The sequence below is a fragment of the Diceros bicornis genome, chromosome 24 (assembly GCF_020826845.1).
Source record: "Diceros bicornis minor isolate mBicDic1 chromosome 24, mDicBic1.mat.cur, whole genome shotgun sequence".
NCBI lineage: Eukaryota > Metazoa > Chordata > Mammalia > Perissodactyla > Rhinocerotidae > Diceros > Diceros bicornis.
Window position 1 is genome coordinate 20,014,847 of NC_080763.1, and position 26,662 is coordinate 20,041,508.

Here is a 26,662-nt window from a genome sequence, read left to right on the forward strand (position 1 = left end):
GGCAGCAGCTGGAAAGAATGACTAACTTGGACCATCCCCAGGATTTACATCTCTGGATTTATGAAGTTGCTGTTACAGATAGAGAAGTCTGGGAATATCCCTCTTAAAACATCTTGCACCAGTAGCTGAGAAACATTGAACACTTACCATTAAGAGACACTCAGCATCACAGACTGTCAGAATTTTTTCTTTCATGTTCCATGGTGGTCTGACTCTTCTGACGCTCCCGTTTGTACCCGATTGCCGTCTAAAACTCAAAGTACTGTTTTGACCCCTGTTGTGTCAGCCTGGAGGGCTGAACACGACTGACCAGGCTTTTTCTTAACTGCATCTGCATGTGTCGGGAATTGGCTTCAAATGAGCTGGTCCTGCTCACGATGCTTTGGCAGGTTGATTCCCAGCCTTTTCCCAAAGGGAAGCCCGGGAGCTCCCTGCCCTCCCGGCTCCTGCCAAGCCAGCAGCACTGAAAATTTAATTTCTCTGTCTCTGGGGAGTTTTCTTGATGGAACAAATTTAATCAACTGTTTCTTTTCTCCTTTGGGCATGCACATGCTATTTTTGCTAGTTTTTTTCAATCTCTTAATTTGCTTTGAACCCATTATTTTCTAAGAGTTTCTCTTAAGCTCTGGCAATTAATTCTTAGGCCTTCTAGGGCCAAGACTATATATATATATATATATATATTTTTTTTTTTTTTTTTTTTTTGGAGAGGAAGACTGTCGCTGAGCTAACATCTCGGCTAATGTTCCTCTATTTTGTATATGGGACGCCGCCACAGCGTGCCTTGATGAGCAGTGTGTAGGTCAATGCCTGGGATCCGAACCAGCAAACCCCGGGCCACCGAAGCGGAGTGCACAAACTAAACCACTACGCCACCGGCCCGGCCCCAAGACAATATGCTTTATCTTATTTTTTTCCCAAAAACATGGCCAGCCCTGCATCTGAACTCTCACAGATTTATGAACATCAGATGGTAGAAGTGTAAACAGTTGCAATGGGTTATTTGTGTCCTTTAAAAAGTAAGCAGCAATGACAGTCTAAATGTACTTCAGTTCTTCAAACCAAGTGTCACAGGCAGTCTATGCTTGGGATAGCATTTCTTAATGCTGCTTACCTCCTAGATGGCCCAGAGATTATGTGCCTATGTCGGAATATGGTGAAATCCCTTTGTCTGATAGCTTTGAGAAACGCACCCTTTTGGATGACTGGATTTCTCTGGAAACCAAAATATATATCCAGAACTTTTTATTTCAGCTATTTGGGGGAGAATATTTTGCAACTGCCTTATACACATACCCTGCTTTAGTTAAGCATGTCTTTTCTGGTCTCCTCAAGCACATCATCATTAACGTGAAGCATTTTGCTGAACTGGGATTCAAGTGTGACTCTTGAGGTGGATCAGAAAGACAGGCTCTCACAACCCTCTCCAACTGCTCTGTGCTCCTCCTTTTGTCTCTCTGTCTTCTGTCCCTTGGTCTCGCCTTCAGATTGTCCACTTCATTACTTCTAAAGAGGCAGCTATAAACTGGAGAAGATAACCAAGCTTTGTAACTTGTCAACCTTAATTACACAGCACAGAGTTATAGATGCTAGTGTAAGGACTGTCTGCTCAAAATGGAGCCTGTAGATCTTGTGATGCCATCTTGTCTGCGCAGAGGTCTTTCCTCTTGTTTCTAGGCTCCCCAGGTTGTATAGGGGAGAGGAGAGGGAAATAGGTGTATGTGAGGAAATAGGACGAATGGGCAACGTTACTGACATTGAACTGTGAATAGTAGTTGTTACTAGAAAGAGATCCAAAGCCCTGGCCCTGGATAGATGGGTCGTGATAGGAGGTGGTTTATCTTCAGCAAGATACTAGACTAGATACGTCTTCTGTGGTGTGTGGATAAAAACAACTAACATTTGCTGAGTGTTTAATGTGCCAGGTCCTGGAAAAAGCACTTTTATATGGATTAGTGCATTTAATTCTTATAACAACCCTATGAGCTTCCCAAGCTCATCTGGTAAATTTAGGTCTAACTGCAGAGTCCAAGCTCTTAACTGCTACTTTGTATGCTTGGGGCACAAATCCTTTCCTTATATACCAGCATAAGCGGGGATATGCTGGTAACTGGCTTTCTGTTGGGGAAAAGAACCTTGATTTGTAACGTTTGCTGATTCCTATGATGTAAATACTCCCACTGTGGCCAATTTCAAGGTACCAACATGACACCGCTGAACGCAGGGTTGAGATGGATGCTCACAGTCCTCTCTTGCAAGCCAGGCCAGGCTGGCTCCAGCACGCCCCTGAATGAATGAGCCATATTTGTCTTAATCTCCCCCAAACACTGCTTTTAAGGCACTCTTGCCATCCTCTCCTAGCCGGCAGAGCTGGCAGTGACATGACCAAAGGGTGTTAGGACCTGGGATAGGAGGCTGGGATGAAGGATCAGTGCACTGCACAGCCCCATGGGCCTCGGACACACAGTCTGCTCCCTTTGCTACAGTTTCCATCCAGAAAGCCACTGTCAGACCTTCTGAGCAGTTGTGAAATGATGCCACTGATGCCTTTGGAGGACAGAAAGCCCTCCTCTCCCCTTCTTGCCTTTAGAAAGGACTTCAAAGGAACAGTTGAAGCATTAACACCTTGCTACAGTTTTCAGCAAAATAAGCTAATGCTCTTCTGTCATTTTTTTTTTCTCCTCCGCACTTCACACTCCTACTGCTGTTTTCCTAGCAACTAATTACTCTCTTCTTTGACTAGTCACTCTCTTCTTGTCAGCTGTTACTGCAGCTCCAGCGTGAGAACAGGCCTCCTCCAGGCACACTGTCCTACTGCCCCTCAGCCTGTGCTTCTCAGGGTCGCTAGGAGCCCGGCGTGGTGATGGTACATAATTACAAACACCCATGGGTGTTCACTTGAGAGACTCATTAGTTTTGAAAAGGCAGGTTTTTTGTTTTTAGTGAAAAAGCCAGTTTAACAACAACAAAGTGGGGTTTTCAATAACAAATGTAAAATAGGGCTCTTTTCCCTGTTCTCGGGAAATAAGCAGATTCTCTATGAATTGCTTTCAAACCAAAGTTTTTGTTGAGGGAAGAAGGGACAGGGGAGGTAAAGCAAAATTCCTGAGCCCCTACTATGTACTGGCTTTAAAAAATCTTCTTGGCAGTTTCATTTCTGTTAAGACAATGAGGAGAACGAGGCTTGGAGAGATTCAGTAGCTGCCCAAAGAGGGAACAGGAGCAGCCAGAGTGACACATGATGGAGCAGTCTCGGCCGAAAGAGCTTTGGTACTTACCTGCCAGCTTCACTGGAAGGCTGCCCCAGGGAGTGAGAGGTCAGACTGCAGGAGGGGCCCCTCACCCCATCCATCGCCAACTCCCATTAGTCCGTTGGTGTCTACGACCTCTGACTCTTCAACAGTTGTTCTCTTGGCAAGATGAGAAATACCCAGATAGCAGATTAAATAGTGACGTTCTGAATGGTGTTGCATGGGAGTAGCAAACCTTTATTCTGTTGAGGGCCACTAGCCTATGGTTTTTAAAGAAATCAATCAAGGGCCATTCAAGAGGAAGAGCTAAAAACAAGTGACATAAAAGGACCAAATCACCTTTTAAAGAAGATTGAGTCATGAAGTTTTTTCATCCTCTTAAAAAACAAGTATTTCAAAGTGCAAAAACATACTGCTTTAGAGCTACCAGGGCTGTCAAAGATCTTCTCGGTCAAATTGCTCACTTTTCAGAGGAGAAACTTGGGTCCAAAGAGGTTAAGTGTTTTTCCAAGCCAAAGTTACATGGCTTCTTAGGGACCTAGCTGTCCTCAAACATCTAACTATTCTGATTCAAGAGTCCAGTGTTATGATGTTCTGTTCAATATACTGTTCACCTGTTTTCTATCTGTATTTCTTAGTGTCCTAAGGGAAAAGGAGAGAATAATGGGTAATAAATTAAAGGAGAAAGTTAGAATAAAGAGACTAAAAAAAGAGTGGAGATGGAGTGGCTTTTCAATTAACTTATGGTTTCAGTGTGTCACCCTGTGTCACTTTTAGCAATGAAATTGTAATCCCTGTTGACCATAGCTCTTGAACAGTTGTTGGGTTTTCCATTTTGTCGTGGGCTGTGCTCTGAGTGAAATGCGATAGTCATTATAAGATGAAGAAGTTTGGGGACTTGCAGTAGAAGTAATCTTTAGTTAGTAGTGACTGAAATAAGACTAACCTATAAGTAGATTAATTCTCTAGGTTCAAATCCTGGCTCTGCCACTTCCTGGCTGTGTAGTCTTCGGCAAATTCATCTCTCCAGGCCTCCATTTCCTCTTCTGATAAGTGGAGATGATGATGGTACCTGCTTCAGAGGGTTGTTCTGGTGCAGCTAGGTTAGTGCCTGGCCCATCGTGGGCTGAAAGCGTTAGAGTTATTGTTGTTTGACACCACTTTCTCTTGGAATGAATGAATTTTTATGCCTGTTGTTAAAAGCCTTTTATGAATTTTAATGTGTCATTAAAAGCCAGATCTTTGTCTTCAGTGAACTGCCCGCTTCTTATTCCATGTATCATTCTTATGTTTTACAGAGATAAGGAAGCGATTGGAAGCTAGTGGGTGGTCCGCCTCGCCAAGAAAGGCAATTAGACATGGCGGATGGCTGAGGTTTAGCACTGTGGAACCTTTGTTTTCCATTCTCTGTGAATGAATCTTCTCTTCCTTCAGGCTTTATCATACTACATTCTGTTACTATAGAATATGCAGAAAGTTTCTGGTTATATGTTAAGAGTGGTGGAAATGAAATGTAGACTGTAGAGAAGACAAAATCTTTGGCTAATGGGATCTTTTAACCAGTTTTATTATTAAATATTATACAACTTAAAAGATTATTTTAAAGAGTGTTTGAACTAGAAGAAAGTTTAGCAATTATCAATTCCAAATCTTTCATTTTACAAAGAAATTAAGGCCCAGTAGGGAAAGCATCTTGTCCATTTGATATTATATTATTATTTGTTTCTGTTATTATTCATTTATTATCGTCTACCCTGATTTGAGGTGGACTTGAAGCAGCCTATGCAGGTACATGTAGAGCACCACAAAATTAAAGCTCAACGAGGGAATCTGCGTGTGTTGGGGGAGGGAGTGAAGGGAAAACATGGCCTAGGGGAAAATTTTTAAAAAGTTAGTGCCCAAAATACATGATGATAAAGTTCTGTACATGTGCTGGTTCCTAGCATCCAACAGAAGGGGGCATAGATGATATATATGATCCATTGAGTTAACAAGTTAAAGCACACCATTGCTAGTCCTGATTTTGAGGTGGACAGAAATTTTCCCATGGATTATTGTAAATTTTTATTAAAATTCCTTTTGCAAGCTGCAACATTCTTGCATTATATTTATAGATCCAGAGCAGTAGATACTATGTAATATGCCATATTTAGTCAGAAATGGAAGACTTCATACCATACTACACTAATACCTCCTTAACAACCCAAAAAGTGTTTCAATGGCATATTTTTGTCAAAAATATCAGAATCAAAGCTAGAAATTGTATCAAAGCCTAAGGTGATATTCTCTCATATCAGAGAAGAGTTTATTACATAAGAAGTCATTAGCTGCTAAAAGTAATGTCAGATGTGCCATAAAGCAGTGTTTTGCAAACTATGAATCATAACTTTTGAGCATAAAATCGATTTAGGAAGTTGCACTGCATGTATTTTTTCAATGAAATGGATAAACACAGAATATAGCAGAATGGAAGCTCTCAGAGGAAGGGTGTGTATGTGTGTATTTATGGTTGTGCTGTATCACAATGTAAAATGTATTTCTTAGGGGGCTCATGGGTCAAAAAGTTTGAAAGCCATTGTCATTAAAGCATAAAAGGGGTACAGCAGAGCCTTGGGCTGAGGGTCAGATTAAGGTTGACCTAGGCTTTTGGGGGAGTCAGGAGGAATGGTAAGGAAACTGCAAGCAAAGGTGCCCATTGGAGACTTGGGCTAAGACTGAGGAGGGCCAGGACCCCTACAAATACTCCAGAAACAGCCCTTTTCCATACCAATGGCTATCACAGAGACATGGAAGAGGATGCATTGTGGGTACACGTTTGATGTGTCTGGCGTCATACCCTGAGACACATAGACAAGGTCACAAAAGAGAGGCACCTTCTATGTGCCTCTTCTCCCACCGACATAAGCCCCTTCCTTCCCCACATCAAGACCAGGCCTTTGGCTGGATGCCCCTTGCACCTGTGCTGTCCGGTGCAGGAGCCGTGAGTCACCTGTAGCTAAGGAGCCCTTGCAATGTGGCTAATCCAAAGTGAGATGTGCTATGAGTGGAAAATACACACCAAATTTAGAAGAATGTAAAATATCTCATTATTAATTTTTTTAATATTGATTTATTGATTTCATGCTCAAAAGATAGCATTTTGGATATATTGGGCTAAATAAAATATATTATTAAATTAATGTCACCTGTTTTATTTTTTAAATGTGGCTAGTAGAGATTTTAAAATTACATATGTGGCTCATATTTGCGGCTCCCATTGTATTTCTACTGGATGGCGCTGGTTTGGACTCTCCTCATACTCTCTAAGGTCCCCCTTAAAGGACGATTTCATAATCACTCTTAACCCTTCCTTTCCCGGGCTTCCCACCTGCTTCTCAATCTTTGAAATTCCTGTAAGAAAGAAAGTCATTTTGGGGGCCGGCCTGGTGGCGCAGCAGTTAAGTGCGCACACCCTGCTTTGGCGGCCCGGGGTTTGCAGGTTCGGATCCTGGGTGCGCACCGATGCACCGCTTTGTCAAGCCGTGGTGTGGCAGCATCCCATATAAAGTAAAGGAAGATCAGCACAGATGTTAGCCCAGAGCTAATCTTCCTCGGCAAAAAGAGGGGGATTGGCATTGAATGCTAGCTCAGGACTGATCTTCCTCACACACACAAAAGAGTCACTGTTTTCACTTAGTGGTGAAATTCAAATGCACAGCTTGAGTTAGTGCTGTAGTAGGAATAGGTTTTTTCAGTAATTTCTCTGTCAGTCAAGTTAATGATTGACTGAACCTTCCTTGGTTGTTTGAGTAAAGGGAATGGAAAGCAGGTTCCACATTTCCTAACGTTTGGGGGTTGGGATGGTGGCACAAAAACGGGCTAATGTGACAGAAGGCATTTGTGCCTGCCGTTCATTTCACTCAGGCCGCTACCAGGGGACAGCCTTGCCATGGGGGATTTCTGCCTTTGGGGGAAAAAAAAGCCTGATTTCAGATTATGCTTTGTTCTCTGGCAATTTGATAATTGCAGAATTTCTATAATTGGCTTTTTTTTTTCTCCTTCTGAGCTAAATTTGGCTCTCAGTTTGGATTTTAAGATTTCTCCTCACTTAATTTTTTGATTATCGGGATCCCAACAAATTCAAAACAGAACACCGTTTTAGATCCCCAGTCATGATACTCAACGGAAGATGTGTAAAGCTGACTGACTGTTTCCTCCGAGGCCCCCACTTAGGGCTTGCTGTCCTGGCGGCCTTCCTTCCTCAGGTCTCAGTACTGACTCTGCCCCCTACCCCCACCACCCATCAGGGTGACCAAAGGTCTCATTGTTTTTTCAGAACTCCGTATCTCAGACTCAACAGTTGGGATTGAGCAAAGGGAAATACTAGTATAACACTTCCTGGGGTTCTGGTTTTTGAAAGGAAAATAATTATGAGGCCCAATGATTACAAGATGGTTTGGAACAGAGAATGAAGTGTTTGATCCATTTTAACTGTTAATGAGAATCAGTGTGATTCCACTAACAAACAAAAACGATATTAATTTTTTTTCTCTCTTTGCCCTCCCCCAATAGGAGCTGCTCTGAAACCTACCGCATGCCAGTGATGGAGTACAAAATGAATGAAGGAGTTTCGTATGAATTCAAGTTTCCCTTCCGAAATAATAACAAATGGCAGAGGAATGCCAACAAGGGGCCTCATTCACCTCAAGTCCCGTCCCAGGTGCAGAGTCCCATGACCTCGAGGCTGAATGCTGGGAAAGGAGACGGGAAGATGGCTCCTCCAGAAAGAGCCACCAACATTCCTCGAAGCATCTCCAGTGACGGGCGCCCGCTGGAGAGGCGGTGAGTGTGCCTCAGAGGTTTGCTCTAAATCTCTGCCCCAAACTGAAATAGCACCAGACCCATAAGCACTCACCGTTAGGTCTTCCCATATTTTACTAGAAGTCAAGAATTAAAACTGAGATGCATGTACCAGTGGTTTTCCAACCATGGTAGCCTTCCAAAGCCATAAGGATAAATGAGGATGTATTCCAGCATAGCACTTGGCTCTGTGTGATGGTATTTGGGCTCTGTCATTTCCATGTGATATCAACAGAAATCGTCACTGCACACTTAGTAGCCATGTGGATTAGAACTTGGCAGACTCTTTGAGGTGACATTGACCGTATTATCATCTTTGACAGTCATCATCTTTTGGGAATAAGTGATATGATAATAGCAACAGAATGTGGGTTTTTGGTTGAGTATCTGTATTTGTGTCACTTTGCTAATAAAGAATTGTGTGAAAGAGAAACAACTAGTATAGCACAAACGTATTTTCCATTGCTCTGAAAGTAGAATAAAACAGTGGGTATGTTAAAACACTCAGCCCTGAGTAAAGTAAGCAAAATGAGAGGGATTGAGGGATCTCAGAAAGGAAGAAACCAAGGTTTGCTGTTAAATTGAAAGTCACAGTGAGTTCCCTCACATATGATAACTGGTTAACTCGTCCTTAACAAGGATGCCCTGGCACTTTTGTCTGGAATTCACTGTAAAATTCTGCACTTTGAACCAGAATGTAGGCCAAAAATTAAACTAGATTAAGTACTTTTAAAATGTGAATAAGAATTGGCTATAAAATTTTAAATAATTGCACAGTAAATTTAGTTACCCCTAATTACCTATGCTAATGAAGGAGACAGTTGCATTCAGTAACCTGCCAGTCACCCGCTAGAAGAAGCCAACATCTTTCTGTCCACCCACTGTCCTTTCCCCATCACTTCTGCTTGTCTTGATCACATCTCAGAATGTTTTTGTGTCTCCCATGCTAGAGAGGGATCAGAAATGCTTGGAGCTGGGGAGAAGTCTCTGTTCCAGGAGCTATGTTGGGTAGAAGGAGGACCCAAAACGTGACCGTGGCTCATCTGAGCAGCAGGAACTAGGTCCAGCAAGAACAAGGTGCCAGGGAAAACGGGTCCCAGCTATGCTTAGTCATTGGTTCAGATGGGGAGCAGAGAGCTGGAGGTTTTAAAAACCGCACTGTGGTGTCTTTATCTTAGTCTCACTGTTGAGCTGCTGCATGCAACATTGTCGCTTAACTATTTCAGAAATACTAAAATACCATGTGGAAATAATTTAATAAAAAACAGACAAACAAACAAAAAAAACTAGTTGTCTTTCTAAAATTTCTCACTTAATCCTGGAAATTTATTTACAGAGCCATGCTATTATCTCAGTAAAGGATTGCTCTCCGAAAGTGGCCACATTCCCATCTGGACTCCTCGCTTTCATTATTTTGAGGAGGAAAAACATCCAAGAGATCTCTGAATAAATTCTTTGTTCTACACATTCCACCCTTGGCTCTCTCTGAGGTGGTGTGCTAACTGGAAGTCATGATTTGGCCCACGTTTTGAAAGATGAACCTAGGAAACCGTTATTTAGAGAAGGACCTTTTTTCCCTCTCAATGCTATTTTCTTTCTCTCCAGAGCAATGATTGGGCTTTTACAAGTGAAATTGTTTTTGTGTTATTTTCTTTATACAATATTCCATATAATAAAATAGCAGAATATATTTTGATTCCACGTTGACTTTAATTTCTGCAACAGAAACTAAAGCTTGTTGCTGAAAATACTGACCTCCAAAAGTGAAAATATCTTTTGTAGCTAATTATCATCCTATGTTGCAAGCAGCTTTTAGTGCTAGAGAATGCATCAACTCCAGTTTTTCCGGATGGAGCTCTTTGAGTTCTAGAGGTTATTTCTGTGTGTATTCTGTCTCCCTTTCATCTTAACTCCACCCAGAGGAAAGGGAATCTAAGTGAGTTCTTACCGTAAAACACTGTAAGAGCAGCCCTGTGACTCTCTAAGCTATATAGATAAAAGTGGCGGAAGTGAGGCCACCAGTGGTTTTTGGGGAAATAACCTCTACTCAATTCCCTCTAAAGCCTCTTAGTTTCAGGTATTCTTTAGGACACTGTACTAGGATTTCAGATCTTAGTGTAGCATAGTGAGATGTAAAATCTCAGCCCTACATTTTCAAGATATTTGGGTTAATGTGGCTCATCTTCATTTTGAAGTATGTGGTAATTAGATAGATATTCTTCTTTTGTGAAAATTTAAGAATTCAGTTTCCTATCTCAGCATTCCTAATTTTTAGTAATACGATATTTCTTTTTTTAAGTTTTAACTTCGAGTCATAAATAGAAGGTAGTATTTGAGAAACTTTGTTTGCTACTGTTTTAGGAATATTTGGGTATAGAATAGACTCATGGCATTCATCAGGAATACTTCCTGAGTCCTTCATGAATCCACAGATTCGTAAAGTCTACCTGGGAATATAATTTCTTCTATGAAATGAAGTAAAATATAACTGAAAAATGCATGCATTCCCTTCATGGTCTTACTGAGATATGGAGGCGAGGCCCCTGGTTCACACGTCCTCATCCATTTGACTGACTCTCCCCTTCATACCAGCCCTGTCCAGGGGCCATTTACATTTGTACCTGGGCAGTCTGTAAAGTGTGGTATGGACCTTCCACATGAATCACAAATAGTCAAAACAAATACTTGAATCTTGCCTTACCGATAATGGCATGAGCTCCATATTGAAACTAAAGTATGGCCTTTACATAGCTGTTTCCTTCCACTTATTTTTCTCCCCCAGGTTAGGCAAGTTGTGTTTAACCGTAGAGAAACTAGCTTAAATTAGGAGCTGTCTCAAGTCTGCCCTGCCCATGCTACACAAATCTGCCTGCGTCATTCACCATGGCTGGATCCAGCACGGTTCATTTTAGAAGAAAACATTAATTTACTGCTTGTAGAAGCATAGTTTTTCTTGAATTGTATGCAAGATCCCAGACTTAAAGATTATTAACAACAATTTTTAAAAAATATATTTGTGGAGTGGATTATTCTTTTTCCTTTAATTCCAAGGTCAGGATTTGTACGGTATACTAAAATGTGTTGGCGTTTGGAGTTTCTAACAAGAATTATTTCGCTGAATTGTGCTTTCTATACATTAAGAGAAACTGATACAGTAAGAACGGGTGACCCAGTTGCCATCTAAATAGAGTAAAGTCTAATTCTATTTGGTTTAAATACATGAGCTTTATGCGTTTCAAAAGGGTGGGCTTTTGAATACAGAATTTTATAGTATTTATGGGGGTAGTTTTTTCTGTTTTTTTATGTGTGTGTGTGAGGAAGATCAGCCCTGAGCTAACATCCGTTGCCAATCTTCCTCTTTTTGCTGGGAAGACTGGCCCTGGGCTAACATCCATGCCCATCTTCCTCTACTTTATATGGGACACCGCCACAGCATGGCCTGACAAGTGGTGCATCAGTCCTCACCCGGGATCCGAACCTGCAAGGCCCAGGCCGCCAAAGCGGAGCGCGTCACTTTAACCACTATGCCATGGGGCTGGCCCCAGATGGGGGTAGTTTTTATTAACAGAATTAATATTTATTCAACAAAAATAGATAATCTGATGCAATCACTCTTTTGGCCTCAAATTTATCTAGAGTGTAAAGGTAGAACTGAAATAAAAATAGCTGACTGTAGCACATTGAACTTAACACATTTCTGTGTTTAAACATAATGTGGGATCAGTAATAAAATCTTGATCTGTGTTAATCTGCTCAGGAAAGTTAGTTATTTCAGGGCCTTTGTATAAATACAGGCATCTTAGCATATAAAAGAACTTTCCTTTCTCTTTTTTTAGATGAAATATTAGCGGCGCTTATATAAATATTTGGTGTTGGCTCTTAAAGAACCGTTGATACTTTTGAGTTTTACCTGGATGCCATGTTATTACCCTTTCCCTGCTGCATTGAGCTCTGAGTGGCTGGATGGAGAGGGCCTCTTCGTTTACGTACGGTTCTGGCTGGCTGCATTTGCAGCCTTCCTAGTCTCCTGTTCAGCAGACAACAGCACCATACAGGGCATGAAGATTGTGCCTGCTGAATATTGTTGAAACAAACTTACAGAGTTCTCTTCTCAGAGAGCATAATAGTCATGTGCCCATTCAATCTTTATTTTTAAGGAAGTGCTTTCTAAATTTATTTCATACAGGTTCTATGGTAAACTTTACTCTTCCTTTGTTTAGAACATTAGCTGTGGTTAGAAGTTTCAGGAGTTGTACTTTTCAAATACTGTCCACCTGTGTCGTAGTTGTATGACTTGACGTGAAGATCCTTAAATCGTGGAACTCTTGAGCTTCACTGGGATTGCTCATGCGTCATCGCCATTGGCTTCCATATTTCTAAAGCCCCTGGATGTTGTGGTCTTCAGTTTATCTGATACCATTCACCGCTCCCTGCTCCTTCAAACTCCTTTTCCTTGTCTTCCAAAACTTCACTACTGCTTTTTACTTTGTCAGCTCTTTGCACCTGTCTCATCACCCCCAACATTTTGTGTCCCCCATAGTTCTTTCTTCATTTTTCTTTTAATCTCACACTGTGCAATATGTCAGAACAGTTTATTATAGTCACCTCAGCCATCATCTGTATGTGGGCACTTCCTTCATTGTTTGTATTTGCCTTGACCTCTTTTTTACTTTTCATATTCATATGCCTGACTACTTATTGAACATCTGCACTTGAATGTCACACAAGTGCGTCTTACTCACAAGGCCAAACTGACTTCAGCTGCACTCCTGCCCTCCATCACCTCTTCCTTCTCGTGTTACCCTTGGTGAAGGGCTTTGCCATCTACCCGAGTATCCAGAGCAGAACTAGGACTCATAATCACCATCCCCTCCACCCTCGTCCCTGTTTCCACACTCATTTAGTTATCGAGTCCTAAACTTCTGTTGAGTTCCGCCTGCCTGTTTTTATTGACGTCACATTGGTTTATAACATTATGTAAATTTTAGGTGTACCTCGTTATATTCTGGCTTCTCTATAGACTGCATCATGTGAAGCGCCCTCCTTGTCATTGCCTTAGGGGCTCTCATTTTACACTAGGATTTCTGTGGCCAAAACAGCCTCCAAATTTGATTTCCAGCCTCCTGCTTTCTACCCCTCCATGCTGCATCCTGCATGAGGCAGCCTAATAAAAATGAAAGCGCTCCTCAGGGCCTGCCTTGCATTACAGCCTCTGCACAGCCTTCAGTATCAAGTCCGTCTCCCCCCGTGAGTTACCTACCCTGTCTTTCTCTGTCCCCCTGCCACCCCAGGCTCTAGGCATGTCACTGACTCTCTGTGGCCATGTTTTCTCTCTCCTTGATGCCTTTACACCTGCCGCTCTGCCCCTCACTCTCTCTTGCAGCAGCTTAGCAACCGTGGGTATTTTAGCACCAAGCCCAGCTCACCTCCTCTGAGAAGTCTCCTTTAATTCCTCTAAAACACTCTCCTCCCATCCCTACCTCAATTGCCCCTCCTGGGAATGTTTATGTCACTCAATATCTGCTTCCTTCACAGAGTTTATTATACTTCATTTTAATCGTTTGCCCACTTTTCCAACGTTAAGGTAGCCTGTCTTATTCATTGTTGTATCCCAAGGACCAACCACAGATTCTTGCATTTTGATAGACTGGAATGAATTTTTTAACACTTTATTTAGTAATTAAACCAATAAGCAAAGAAGAACTTTCTTAAAGAAGTAGGAACAGAAGTAAATCAATTAAGGAGAAAAATCTGTTTGTTTTATTTTTTTTTCATTGTGGTAAAATATACATGACATAAAATTTACCATTTTGACCATTTGTAAGTGTACAGTTCTGTGGCATTATGTACATTCACATTGTTGTGCAGCTGTCACCATCATCCATCTCCAGAACTTTTTCATCTTCCCCAATTGAAACTCTGGATCCATTAAATAAACACTAACTCCCCATTCCTTCCCCCCAGCCCCTGGCCACTACCATTCTACTTTCTGTCTCTGAATTTGACTACTCTAGGTACCTCACACAATTAGAATCATACTGTGTTTGTCTTCTTGTGACTGGTTTATTAGCGTAATGTATTCAAGATTCATTCATGTTGTAGCACGTGTCCTATTTCCTTTCTGTCTTAGCTTGGGCTGCTGTAACAAAATACCATAGACGAGGTGGCTTAAACAACAGACATTTATTCCTCACAGTTCTGGAGGCTGGAAAGTCCAAGATGCACGTTACACAGGTGTGGTTCTTGGTGAGGACCCTCTTCCTGGCTCGCAGACAGCTGCCTTCTCCCTGTATCTTCACATGACAGGGAGAGGAAGCTGTGGTCTCTCTTCCTCTTCTTGTAAAGACACTAATCTTATCATGGGGCTCCACCCTCATGACCTAAGCCTGATTACCTCCCAAAGGACCCACCTCCTAATGTCATGACATTGAGGATTAGGGCTTCAATATATGAATTTAGGGGAGACACATTCAATCCATAATCTTTCCTTTTTAAGGCTGAATAGTATTTCATTTTGTGTATGTACCACATTTTTTAAATCCATTCATCCATCAATGGACACTGGGTAAATAAATTTATTTTTATAAAAATTAAATGATAGGTAAAAGTAAAACACTATAGTCTGATAAAACTATAGAATTAAAGCTAGATTTAAGTAGAATTCTTTGATTTTTGTTGGCTAAGTTTAGAATACTCCTCTTTTAAAAGTATATTGCAGGTAAAGCTATCTAAAATTGACTCAGTGAAATGTGAGTTGTTCATGATTGAATTTCATATGAAAGGTTTCATTTTGTTTGAAACTGTATTACGGTGTTTTATTTGTCAGCAAAGATAAGGTAGAAAAGCAGAGGGCCATTCTTCACTTAAACTCACCAGGCTCTTAAGACTCTTTAGCCCCAGCTCTTCAAAGGAGCGAGCATACTGTGGCTTCCACATTGGGATTATAGTCTAGATAATTTGCAAATTCCCAGTTTTAGATTATGGTACAAAGATGTTTTCTATTTAAGCATTTAGGAAGTGGGCACAGTGGCTTGAGCTTGGCACACCTCCCAGTTCCCTTCCCTCCAGAGTGACCCAGGGAGTGAGACCAGAGTGCTCCAACGTGGCTCCCAGCTCAGGCTCTAGAATTGCCTGATCGTTCCTCAGGCCTTGAAAGTAGCTGCTCTGTGCTCAGCCTAGGAAAATGTTCCTCAGGGCTTCCTCCCTGCAGGGCCACCAGTGTTTTAGTGTGACCCTCTGAGAAACTCCTAGGGACGCCACGAGTGCAGGCTCGGTAGTCCAGGGGCCTTGATTTGCATCCCGGCCCCACCCTTTGGGAGTGATGTGACAGTGGGAAGTTCCTATCCCCTCTACACATCAGTGTCCCCACGAATCAAATGGGGCACTAGCCCCATCTCTCAGAGTTGCTGTGAAGATTAACTGAGGTTAGTAACTAAAGATATATGTAGTTACTCTCTATCCAATCCGAGCCCTTGGGACAGGCCTGACGCATAGTGAGGCTTAGGAAATGGCAGTTGCTCTTTGTCACTGTTGTCATTTTGTAGGTGCTCTTCCAAACACAGCTACGTGGAAGTAAAACAGAGCTAGTTCAATTGGGCCCTATAGGGATATGGGTAGGGCTTGTCAGCCTGGGCTGATGAGTCAGTCTTCAGCCTAATCTGGGCTACGCATGGGTGGGTCAGTGTCTCCAGGAGCAGGTTGTGTTGTCTACAGCGACAGTGTCATGGTTAACTTGGGTGAGACAGAGAAGATGAAATCAGGAAGCCTGCTGTGCTGAAATCAGTCATGGTGAACTGAGCAGTTGCAGAAAATTCTGCAAAAACTATCCATGCGAATGAGAATGGACCTTAGAGATGATCTTGCAAAAAGCAGTTGTGTTCTGGGAAGAGCAGTAAGGTGGCATGTGGTCATATTTGCTCTACGTGTCCCTAAGGAACTGTACTCCTGTATGTGCCCAGCAGTGGGGTCTTGCCCTCCTACCCAGCTCAAGGGAGTGTTCTGCATTAGGATCACCCAGAGAGGCCTGGCCTGGTCACACCTTAAGGGAGGATCTGTAAGGGCCCACAATGGCCTTGGGGCTTCCTCAGCTCCCCACCGCTGATAACACACACACAGACACAACATGGGGAGGGCCTTCCCAGAAGCCAAATCTAATATGTATCCTGCTGTAACCTTCCTCCTCGTAGAGAAGGGAACAAGAGCCTTATGCCCTTTGCCCGATGAGGGCACGTGAGCTACGTGAACTCATTTATCATCGGGAATTTAAATAACTCTCAGGGTTGGGGCCAGCCCCGTGGCCAGCAAAGTTCCATGCGCTCCACTTCGGCGGCCCAGGTTTGTGGGTTTGGATCCCGGGCGCCAACATACACCACTCATCAGTCATGCTGTTGGAGGCATCCCACATGCAAAAGAGGAAGATGGGCACAGATGTTAGCTCAGGGCTAATCTTCCTCAAGCAAAAAAAAGAGGAAGATTGCCAATGGATGTAGCTCAGGGTGAATCTTCCTCACCAAAATAAATAAATAAATACCTCCCAGGGAGAGAAAGTATATTATTCTGCTGCCTTATATTTGAAACCACTGACATTTTTCTTTAAGATTTGTTGATTGCACAACACATATATAAACTTGTGGAAATTAGTGATACTTAAGACAAATTAGCTAGCTAGACCCACCCCCCACAGTCATCAGTGTGAAATTTTCCCGTAAGCCTTCTGTTCAGAGCCCTGGAAAGCGAACAGTCTGACTAGAGTCTGCTTCCACTCGGGAAAACCCCTCAGTATGATGACCGAGTGGCATTTGGGATCTGCCTGTCATAAAGTGCTTGTTGAGAAAAGTGGGTTTCCTTTTTATCTGCAGGAACAATTGCTGTGAAATAATGAGACGGACAGCGTGTCCTATGGCTGGTCAGCGGGGTTGATTTGATCTCTTCACCCAAGTGTCTGTGTTTCTTTGGGTTGGGTGTGTTTGTGCTCTGACTGCTGGGCTCTCAGCTGGTGGCCGTACCACAAGAGGGCTTGCTCTGGGTCACATAAAGGTGGCCTTGGACTGTTTGTTCTGGATCCACCTTTTTAGGATCTGCAGGCACATTTTAAGGAACATACCACAAATACACAAGGAGGGATGGCAGGAGATGGGGTTTTCTCATATACCTGTGGCCCTGCTTGCATGTGTGTGTAGGAGTTCACTATCGCCCTACCAGTCCCCACTCCTGGAGAGAATTGGAATCCAGCCTAATGAAGTAGCTTGTAGTCTCCCAGTCTGTCACTTTTTGTTTGACTTTTGTAGTTTCCCATTATATTTTTTTTTTTAATTTTTTGTTTATTGCAGTAACATTGGTTTATAACATTGTAAAAACTTCAGGTGTACATGATTATACTTCCATTTCTGCACAGACCACACCACGTTCACCACCAAAACACTAATCACAACCCTATCCCTTTCACCCTTCTCCCTCCCTCCCTCCCCCCCGGTAACCACCAATCCAATCTCTGTCCCTATGTGTTTGTTTATTGTTGTTATTATTTACTACTTAATGAAGGAAATCATACGGTATTTGACCTTCTCCCTCTGACTTATTTCACTTTGCATTATACCCTCAATGTCCATCCATGTTGTCACAAGTGGCTGGATTTCATCATTTCTTATGGCGGAGTAGTATTCCATTGTGTATATATACCACATCTTCTTTATCCATTCGTCCCTTGATGGACACTTAGGTTGCTTCCAAGTCTTGACTATTGTGAATAATGCTGCAATGAACACAGGGGTGCATGTACCTTTACAAATTGGTGTTTTCAGGTTCTTTGGATAAATACCCAAGAGTGAAATAGCTGGATCATATGGTAGTTCTATCCTTGATTCTTTGAGGAATCTCCATACTGTTTTCCATAGTGGCTGCACCAGTTTGCACTCCCACCAGCAGTGTATGAGAGTTCCCTTCTCTCCACATCCTCTCCAACACATGTTGTTTCCTGTCTTGTTAATTATAGCCATCCTGACAGGCGTGAAGTGATATCTCATTGTAGTTTTGATTTGCATTTCCCTGATAGTGATTTTGAACATCTTTTCATGTGTCTGTTGGCCATCTGTATATCTTCTTTGGAGAAATGTCTGTTCAGGTCTTTTGCCCATTTTTTAATTGGGTCGTTAGTTTTTTTGTTGTTGAGATGCATGAGTTCTTTATATATTTTGGAGATTAAGCCCTTATCAGATGTATGGTTTGCAAATATTTTCTCCCAATTGTTAGGTTGTCTTTTCGTTTTGTTGATGGTTTCCTTTGCTGTGTGTAGTTTCCCATTATATTTTTGAAATGACAAATGGTGATGGCATACTAAGTGGCACAAAACAGAAGTAGGGATGTAGAGGTGAAGGTACAGTGCAGCCCTGAACCGAGGTCAGCAGTATGTGCTTGTCAAGTAATTGGTGGAACTAGTTTACAGATGGTTTGGACTTGATTGTAGAATTCAAACTCGCTGCAATCCAGGAGCATTAGGACTGGTAGAATTCTGTGGGTGAGGAAAGTAAGTTGTGTGGTGGTGTTTTTCTCTTCCCCTGGCTCAGGGCAGTTGTAAGGAGGGGGAGGGGGTCTTGGAGACCACTTGAAGGTGCACATGGGCAGCCACTCTGAGCAGAGGCCAGTGTGGCGTATTGTATTTCGGCTTCTACTTCCCTGGTTTCTGTTTGTATGATGGGCTAGGGAATGAATTTAGTTGCTTAATTTTTTCCAGTCTTTAAAATTCTAGCATGCCCCAAAAAATCACTTAGCTTTTCACCAAAGGATTTGGTTGTGACTTCTTTTCATAAAGTAGTTGTGAATATTGGCAGAGGATAGGACTATTCAAAGAGGTTAGTATTCGTGGTGAACTAATGGATTCTTATCTGTCTGCGTATCTCTCAAATTTTAGACTTATTTCATCAATTCTCTTAACACCTTGGCAAAAAAAAAAAAGACATTCTTTGGGCGTTCCCTTTTATGCCTGCTCACCCAGGTTCTACGAGGTCAGCTCTGACCACACCAGTGCTCTGCTGCAGAACCTTCTGTGCTTCCTCGTTACCTGACAGATGAAGTTTGTGCTTCCTTAGCTTACCATCCGTGGGCTCACCCTGCAAGGCCCACTTGTCCTTCCATTAACGGCCCCCACCAATCTCTCAGCCGTGTCCAGTGCCCCAGCCTATTGTATCATCGTGGGTGGCCACGTGCACCCTCACATTCCTATGTCATAACTCTTGACTTTGTGAAAGAAAATCCTTGGTTTCCTACAAGACCCATCTCAAATGCATTTCTTCATAAAGCTTCCTTTCCCCTACTTTTTCCAACAAGATTTGACTTCTAACCTGCCTGAGCCCCTCTACTCTCTGTTTATACTGCTCTCATTACAGTTACAGTTTACTTAAAAACTATAGATAGCTATTACTGAGCTCTTATTCTGTGCCAAGCTCTATTCAAAGTCCAGGTGAGTTTTCTCAGTTAATCCACTCAGCAACCCAGTAAGTTCATTACTGTTTACCCCTCTTACAGATAAGGATGCCCAGGGATTGAGAGATGAAATAATTTGTGCAAAGTCATAGCTGGTTAGTGGTGGAGCTGAGATTAGCATCAAGGTCATCAGACTCCAGAGCCCCTATCTTAGCCACCACACTACGTGAAGGAAATCCACCACCACACATAGACGGCATTCAAGAAATACTTGCCGACGAGTGCGTGCGTGTTTGTATGCTGAGGGGGCCCAGTCACATGTGCTGCAGTCAGGACCAGCTTTATGGGCGTGCAGCCTGTGCAGTTGCATAGGGCCCCCACACTTAGAAGGATCCAAGCTGCGTTTAACGCTGTGCTGTCGATGCCTTAAAATTTGTAATGCTGTGTCAACAAAGCGACCCATATTCTCATTTTGCATGGAGTCCTATGAATTACGTAGCTGCTGCTGCATGCAATCCATTTTTTATTTTCTGTTCTTTAGAATCGCTTTTAGGTATAAAATTGACTCTTCTCAAGAGGCGCCCATGATGTGTGCCAGGCTGTGAACTTCTAACAGCCTGCCAACAGCTGTGAAGTGATGCTTCATTTATCTCAGTGTGATGAATTGCCGTATTTTCCTAACCGTACAAGAGAGTTATTCCTTGTTGTAAATTGACCTTGTCATAGGAGACTCATCAGAACAGGATTTCACGATCCATTGTGAACAGGTGATATGAATTGTCTGGTCAGAAAACCAGGGGTATCTCTGGTTCACGAAGTCCACCGTAGGAAGAGATGGAAAGACACAGGGGTGAGTTGCTTGAATTGGAACACAGCTTGTTCAAACTCTAGTCTGGGTATAGCACCAAATTACATTACCTTGAATCATTTTAGAGACCTTTTTTTTTTCTTTTTTACGTAGTTCTGGAAGAATCCTGGTTGATATGCATTGCTTAAGACAGACTTTAACTTGTTCCTATTCCCTGGGTGAATTGCATTTTAATTGCTGAGTTGTGGTAAAATGCTGTGATTAATTATGGACTCAAGGATCTAATTTGTCAATCATTACTGCTATTTGAAACCCTCTCAGTTGTTTTGACCATCATTCCACTGTTTGCTCTTGAGTTTCAGAGGGCCTCATCTCCTTGGACACATCTAAGCAATGCTGTCACTTTGGAGTAAAAAGCAGGAAATAGAGGCATAAACTTATACCTAACTACTCAGGAAAAAGTTTTATCATCAGCTCCTCGGAGACTGAGAATTCCTTATCTGTAAATTGATAAATTATAATCACAATCTGGAGAGACCAATTTAATAGTAATCTATTAATGTTAACACCATGTATGTAGCCCTGTGAGTTGACTTGTGGGAGGGTGTGGTGGGGGACAAGGGTTATTTGATTAGAAACCTGGGAATTTTTTTGGCAGTTCCCTTCTCCCTTTTATCCTAGTATGGGAATGCTTCTAGAAAAATGAGGAACTGATATTGATCTTGGACCATCTCTTCCTAAATGTCCATCCCCTTCAACTCTTTGTTTTCATTGCAATGAAATGCACTGCATATAAATGAAAAGCTGGTGTTAAGTGTAGTCCTGCAGACTGTGGAAGTATTGTCTGTCAGGCTGAGGGTCATGACTTTTTCAGTTGTTGCATTCTTCATACAATGAAAAAGCCCTGGTGTTTTATTTCTGCAGAAGGAAGTAATAGGCCGCCCCAGAGAACATTTAATGTCGGTTACTTTAAAAGTATTTAGTTATTCCTTGGCTAAATTTGTACGAATGTAGGGAAGAGAATCTACTGAAATTAATGCTAAAAGGTTTGGAAATTTCCTTTCTGACCGTGACCAGAGCATTTTTTTTTTAAGATTATTTTTTATATTCCACAGAATTGAAAGATCTCACAGCAATTGAAAGATGTATTAATCTTAGTCCTCTAAACCTATTTGGGCATTAACATCCAGAATGTCCGGGGCTCATTAAGACTAAGAGAAAGTAGAAGGATCTGGGTTTATCTCAAAAGAGAAGAAAAGACTTGTGATCTTGCAGTAACCCTTCACTGGCCTCAGCAACCCTTAAAATAGGCTGGGTGGAGGGGACAAAGACTCAAGAGGCCAGCATGCTAGCTTCCTATTTGAGCCAATTTGGGGGGGTACTTTTTTCAAAGTGGCAAGACGGTAACCAGCCCACCTTCCAGTAACAGTCTCTCTCTGGCGGAAGTGGACACCAGTGCCGGGCAGGCGGTACCTCATTGCCTAAACTAGGTCTGCTCTCGGATAACATTTGTGTGATGGTATCAGATTCACAGTGTTTGGAAAAGAGTAAGTCATCAGAATAAGGGATAATTCTGACTTTTTTTTTGCCCACCATACATACATCTAGAGTCGTAAAAACATTTGGGTGGCATTCCGTGAATTGCTGTATGTGTGTTCTGTGTGTGTGAAGAGTCAGAAAACAAAGCCGCTATTGAGTTATATAAATGCAGAAAAGGGATGGGAATGAATGCCGGCCTTCTGGAAATGCTATTTTTTCACTTTGGGATAACTCCAGTAACCAAGTAGAATTTTCTGAGACATCTGCCAAATAAAAGAGCTTAGGTTGAGAACTAGCATGAGATATTTTAGCTTAGTGTCTGTTTTGGAGAGCAGGGTAAGAAAAGCAAGCTCCAAATACAGATATAAAAGTTACATCTTGACTTTTCCTATGGAATCATATTGTCACTTCCCATAGAAGCATAAACATTTTAACTTGCACCATAGATATAATTCATTGGCATCACTTGTTTACCCCGAGGAAAGTTAAAAAATCATCAGGCCCCCAGATATTGCATCGGCCCCAAGCACGTTAACATTCTACTGCTATCTCCTTTTTTTCCATCTTTCTGAAACACCTCCCCGTTTTCACAGTAAGGACATCAGACCAGCTACAAAACGAAACTGGATTGGAAGTTCTTCTGTATTCGGTGCCTATAAAGTCAAACTCTTAAGGCAGAAAGGAGTGTGGTCTCTTGTTATATTTGCATTCTTGCTGTTCCTTAATCCTTACCTGGTTGTCCGTCTTTGTAACCTACCCCTCTCCTTCCTCCCCTCCTCTGGTCCCCTTCCAATTACTTCAGAATAAATAGTGAGAAATTTGGGAAATGTCTTAATGGAAAAGAATATAGGGATATCCATTTTATGGGACCCAGATAAATGTCTTGATCTTTCTCTTATCAAAACACATCACCCAAAGTAGGGATGAGCTAGTGTTCCAAGACCCCACTAGTCTTTGACCCCACCATGGCTGCCCCACACATACCCCTCTCCTGAGCCTAGCACCTAGTGAGGCTGCCAGCCATGTGGTTAGCCCATATTTCTCTGAGTCTGTAGCAGTAACAAGATTGGTGATGGTAAGTTCTCTCACCATTATATGTCAGATTGATGACACACAAAAGGGTGTCTAGCATAATTCCATCATCCCCTTTTCTCACATTTAAGACAGCATATTAACTTTGTTATAATTGTTTTTAGTAAATTATTCACAGATTTTGGCGCTTTATTGTTAGCGACCCACTGTTTTTCAACTGATGTAGACCCACTGTGGTTGAGAACCCCTGGCTTGGGGCATCTGATGTAACTGCAGGCCCTTATCCTGAACCTTCCTACTGTTCTTCATTTTCTACGCTGCTGATAGGGATTCTTCTCCTTCATTCGTATATTAAGCAGCAAGAATGTGAAGATCATCGTGTATTCTTCTTCAAACATGTATCAAGTAACCAGAGATGTAATGATACATAAGGCTCAGTCCTGCCCCTTAAGGACAGAATCTAGTTGGGGAAACAGACACTGGTAAAACTAACCATTCTATAGGATGTGCTACAATGGTGCAAAGAACAGACCATTGCCAGACTCGAGGAGGTTCTAATTAATCTATGAATTCAGAGGTATGATGTTGGAATTAGGCCTTGGAGCAAAAGGATTTTATGTGGGTAAAAAAGGGGGATGGCTTTCCACGCAGAAAGGACAAGATAAATAAAGGTATGAATATGGTGGGCGAGTCTGAGAACTGGGGCACACTGAATGTGACCGGAATGCAGGGTGCTTGGAGGCAGGTAAAGAGCTTGGAGATGAGGATGGGCTTGGGGGAGATGGTCCAGGGCCTGGAAGAGGAAGCCAGGGATTTGGTCCTCTATCCTATAGGCAGAGGGAAGCTCTGATGGAGAGGTGTTAGCAGTCAGATGACTTGGGATGGTAGGGGGCTTGGAGGTGTGGGGTAGACAGAGCCGGGAAGTGGAAAGACCAGATAGAGCTCTGTTGTACTGATCCAGGCCGGAAGTGGGGGGGCTTGGGGACAATCAGCAGGTTGGAGACCAGTTATCCTCTTTGTCTTTGTGTTTTCAAGGCTAGCACCCAGGTGCCTGACACACAGTTTGTGCTCAGTAAATAGTTAGACTTAAGTAGACCAGTTGACTGTAGAATATGAGGAAAGGGGAGGAGGAAAATGGCTTCAAAATGTTTAGCTTAAGATAACAAATATAGGAGGGACAGGTTTGGGGTATTAGGGGATGAAGGACTGGAAAAACTCTGTTTTTAAGAGATTTGATTTGAATTGCCGGTGAGGGTGTTCAGTGGAGATATCTAGGAGACAGCTGGAGATGACAGGTTTGTCCCTGAGGACAAGGATCTGGCTCTCAAGTCAGAGATCTGCCCCTTGGGCATCGATGGATCTGGGAGTCATACTTGTTGTTATCTGCTCTTATTCTTTTTCTGTTAGAAAAGCTTCTCATTTTGATTCTGTTAACTCCTTCTGTCAACTTCCTGTACCTGAAACCCCATCCTGCCCTGCTACACGAGGTTCGTAGGTTCTTTGTAGGCAACTGCTGTATTTCAGTGAATCAGGATCTAAGGCTTCAGAACTTGGGCTTGAGTATAAGGTACCTTTACATACAAAATCGTCTGACCATGCAGACCCATAGCAAACAGTCTTATTAAGAAAAGAAAACCCAGCCTTCCCTAGGGGACAGCAATAGTTTAGCATGGAGTGTGGTGGACTTAGAATCGAGAGGCCTGGCTTATTGGACGAATGACTTCAATTCCACCCCCTCTGCTATAAAATCAAAATGGCCTGCCCTGCTGCAAGAGTCAAATGATTTGTGCCAGCATTTGCTTCTGAGATAAAAGATCATCGTTATTAAGGTTTAGTTTACACCTGATCACAGTTGTCAGCATCACTGATATCTGAGCAGTTGCCCCATTGCCAACTAGAGTAGAGGAGGTAGAGGGAAGAAATAGACGTCTGTCCTGACCACAAAACACCAGTTTCCATCTCAAGAGCCAGTCAACAGGGGCCGGCCCCGTGGCTTAGTGGTTAAGTGTGTGCGCTCCGCTACTGGCGGCCTGGGTTTGGATCCCAGGCGCGCACCGACTCACCGCTTCTCCGGCCATGCTGAGGCCTCGTCCCACATACAGCAACTAGAAGGATGTGCATCTATGACATACAACTATCTACTGGGGCTTTGGGGAGAAAAAGGGGAAAAAAAGGAGGAGGATTGGCAATAGATGTTAGCTCAGAACAGGTCTTCCTCAGCAAAAAGAGGAGGATTGGCATGGATGTTAGCTCAGGGCTGATCTTCCTCACAAAAAAAAAAGAGCCAGTCAGCAGGATGAAGGATCCACAACTTTAGAAATACACGTGTTAGGTGGCTGTGCGGAGCCCCCGCTACTGTGATATTATATAAATTCAGCAATTCCAATTAAATTCAACAACTGCAACTCTAGGCATTTTTTCATTGAGGTTTTTGTATGGTGAAGCTGCTATCAATGACATTTATGAATACCAAATAGGAAAATCTTCATTTTCATTCCAGACTTTGAGTAATAAAATTGGAAAACGAAGCATACAAAGAATGTACGTCTCACTGTGGTCATATACTCTGGGGGAACCATGTGAAAAATTGGAATTAATTGCTGTGTTAATGTCAGTGGGGTTCAGTTATCCTCTGCACTGCTATACTAGGAAAGTGCATAAGCCATTCAGCCCATTGAATTCTGGCAGCCTTTGGAAACATACGTGTTTTTTTCCCCTGTTATTTTTTGACGCCCCCAACCCCTGCCCCCTTCAAGACAGTTTTCCAGCTGTTTCCGTAGGGAGTAGTTTCACAGGGAAGTTTCTTTTGTAGGCTTCCAGCTGGCTTCATTTTCACTGTCTCCATGAAGTCGCTGCCTTTGTCGCATTTGCATGATATTATCCAGCATGCATTGCCTTGGGGTTTTCCCTTTAAATTGTTGACTTCATATTTTGGTTTGCACACACAGGCTGTCTCCTGGATCAGACATCTATGTGACGGTCTCATCCATGGCTTTAGCAAGATCCCAGCAGTGTCGTAACTCCCCTAGCAACCTGTCTTCATCCAGCGAGACTGGCTCTGGTGGGGGCACTTACAGGCAAAAATCCATGCCCGAAGGGTAGGTATGCCATTGGCCACATTGTGCATGGTCCCCGTTGACATCACTGTCTTTCTTCTGTAATTCAGACATGTGAAGTGATATCCATTTAGCCAGTCTTGATCGATTTACAAAAGAACGAAAGGGAAAATGTGGTTAATATTCCGGATAGAAAAATGTTTTAATGGCTGGTTCAAACCACATCTTAGGAAGTTTATCATTCTCTAGTCTCTAAGGACTCAATGGCAGAGAAATCAAATTACATCAATTTCTCCATTATATATATTGTCTAGTTTCATAGTACAGATTTTGTCACTTCTTAATGTTTCCTCCAAAGTGAACTCAGTAGTATACTGTTTGCGCTGGTTGGAGTTTGTATTGCTGTTAAAGTACGGGAAACGATCTTCATATCTAAGCTTAAAATTATTTTTCTCACACTTTAAAAGTCTTCTGTGATTACAGCCTGTGAGTTGTTTGGTTTTTTTTTTTTTCATCTTTTTTGAAAACACTAAACACCCAAAAGTAGCTATTTGCTTCTGACAAGACTTACAAGTGAAAAGCTAAATGGACATGATTTTAGAGGCTACTAAAAGGGGGAAAAAAAACTAGAATGTCTGAGGCTGGGAAGTAATTAGCAGCAAAACCTTACATGGCACACACCAACTGCCTTTGCCTAGAGGAAGAGGACCATCAAGACT

The 26,662-nt window shown here is 42.4% G+C and overlaps 1 protein-coding gene across 13 annotated transcripts in view; it reads left to right on the forward strand.

The window, feature by feature from the left end:
* Positions 1 to 26,662, forward strand: part of SIPA1L1 (signal induced proliferation associated 1 like 1) — a 357,896-nt gene that overhangs the window by 284,072 nt on the left and 47,162 nt on the right. For 12 of the 13 annotated variants that reach the window (XM_058567248.1, XM_058567256.1, XM_058567251.1 and 9 more), the window contains 2 exons: positions 7,803 to 8,072; positions 25,836 to 25,985. In XM_058567248.1, coding sequence (XP_058423231.1) covers positions 7,803 to 8,072; positions 25,836 to 25,985 — 420 coding nt within the window. The remainder of the gene's footprint in view (positions 1 to 7,802; positions 8,073 to 25,835; positions 25,986 to 26,662) is intronic. The other variant, XM_058567261.1, reaches the window with a different exon arrangement.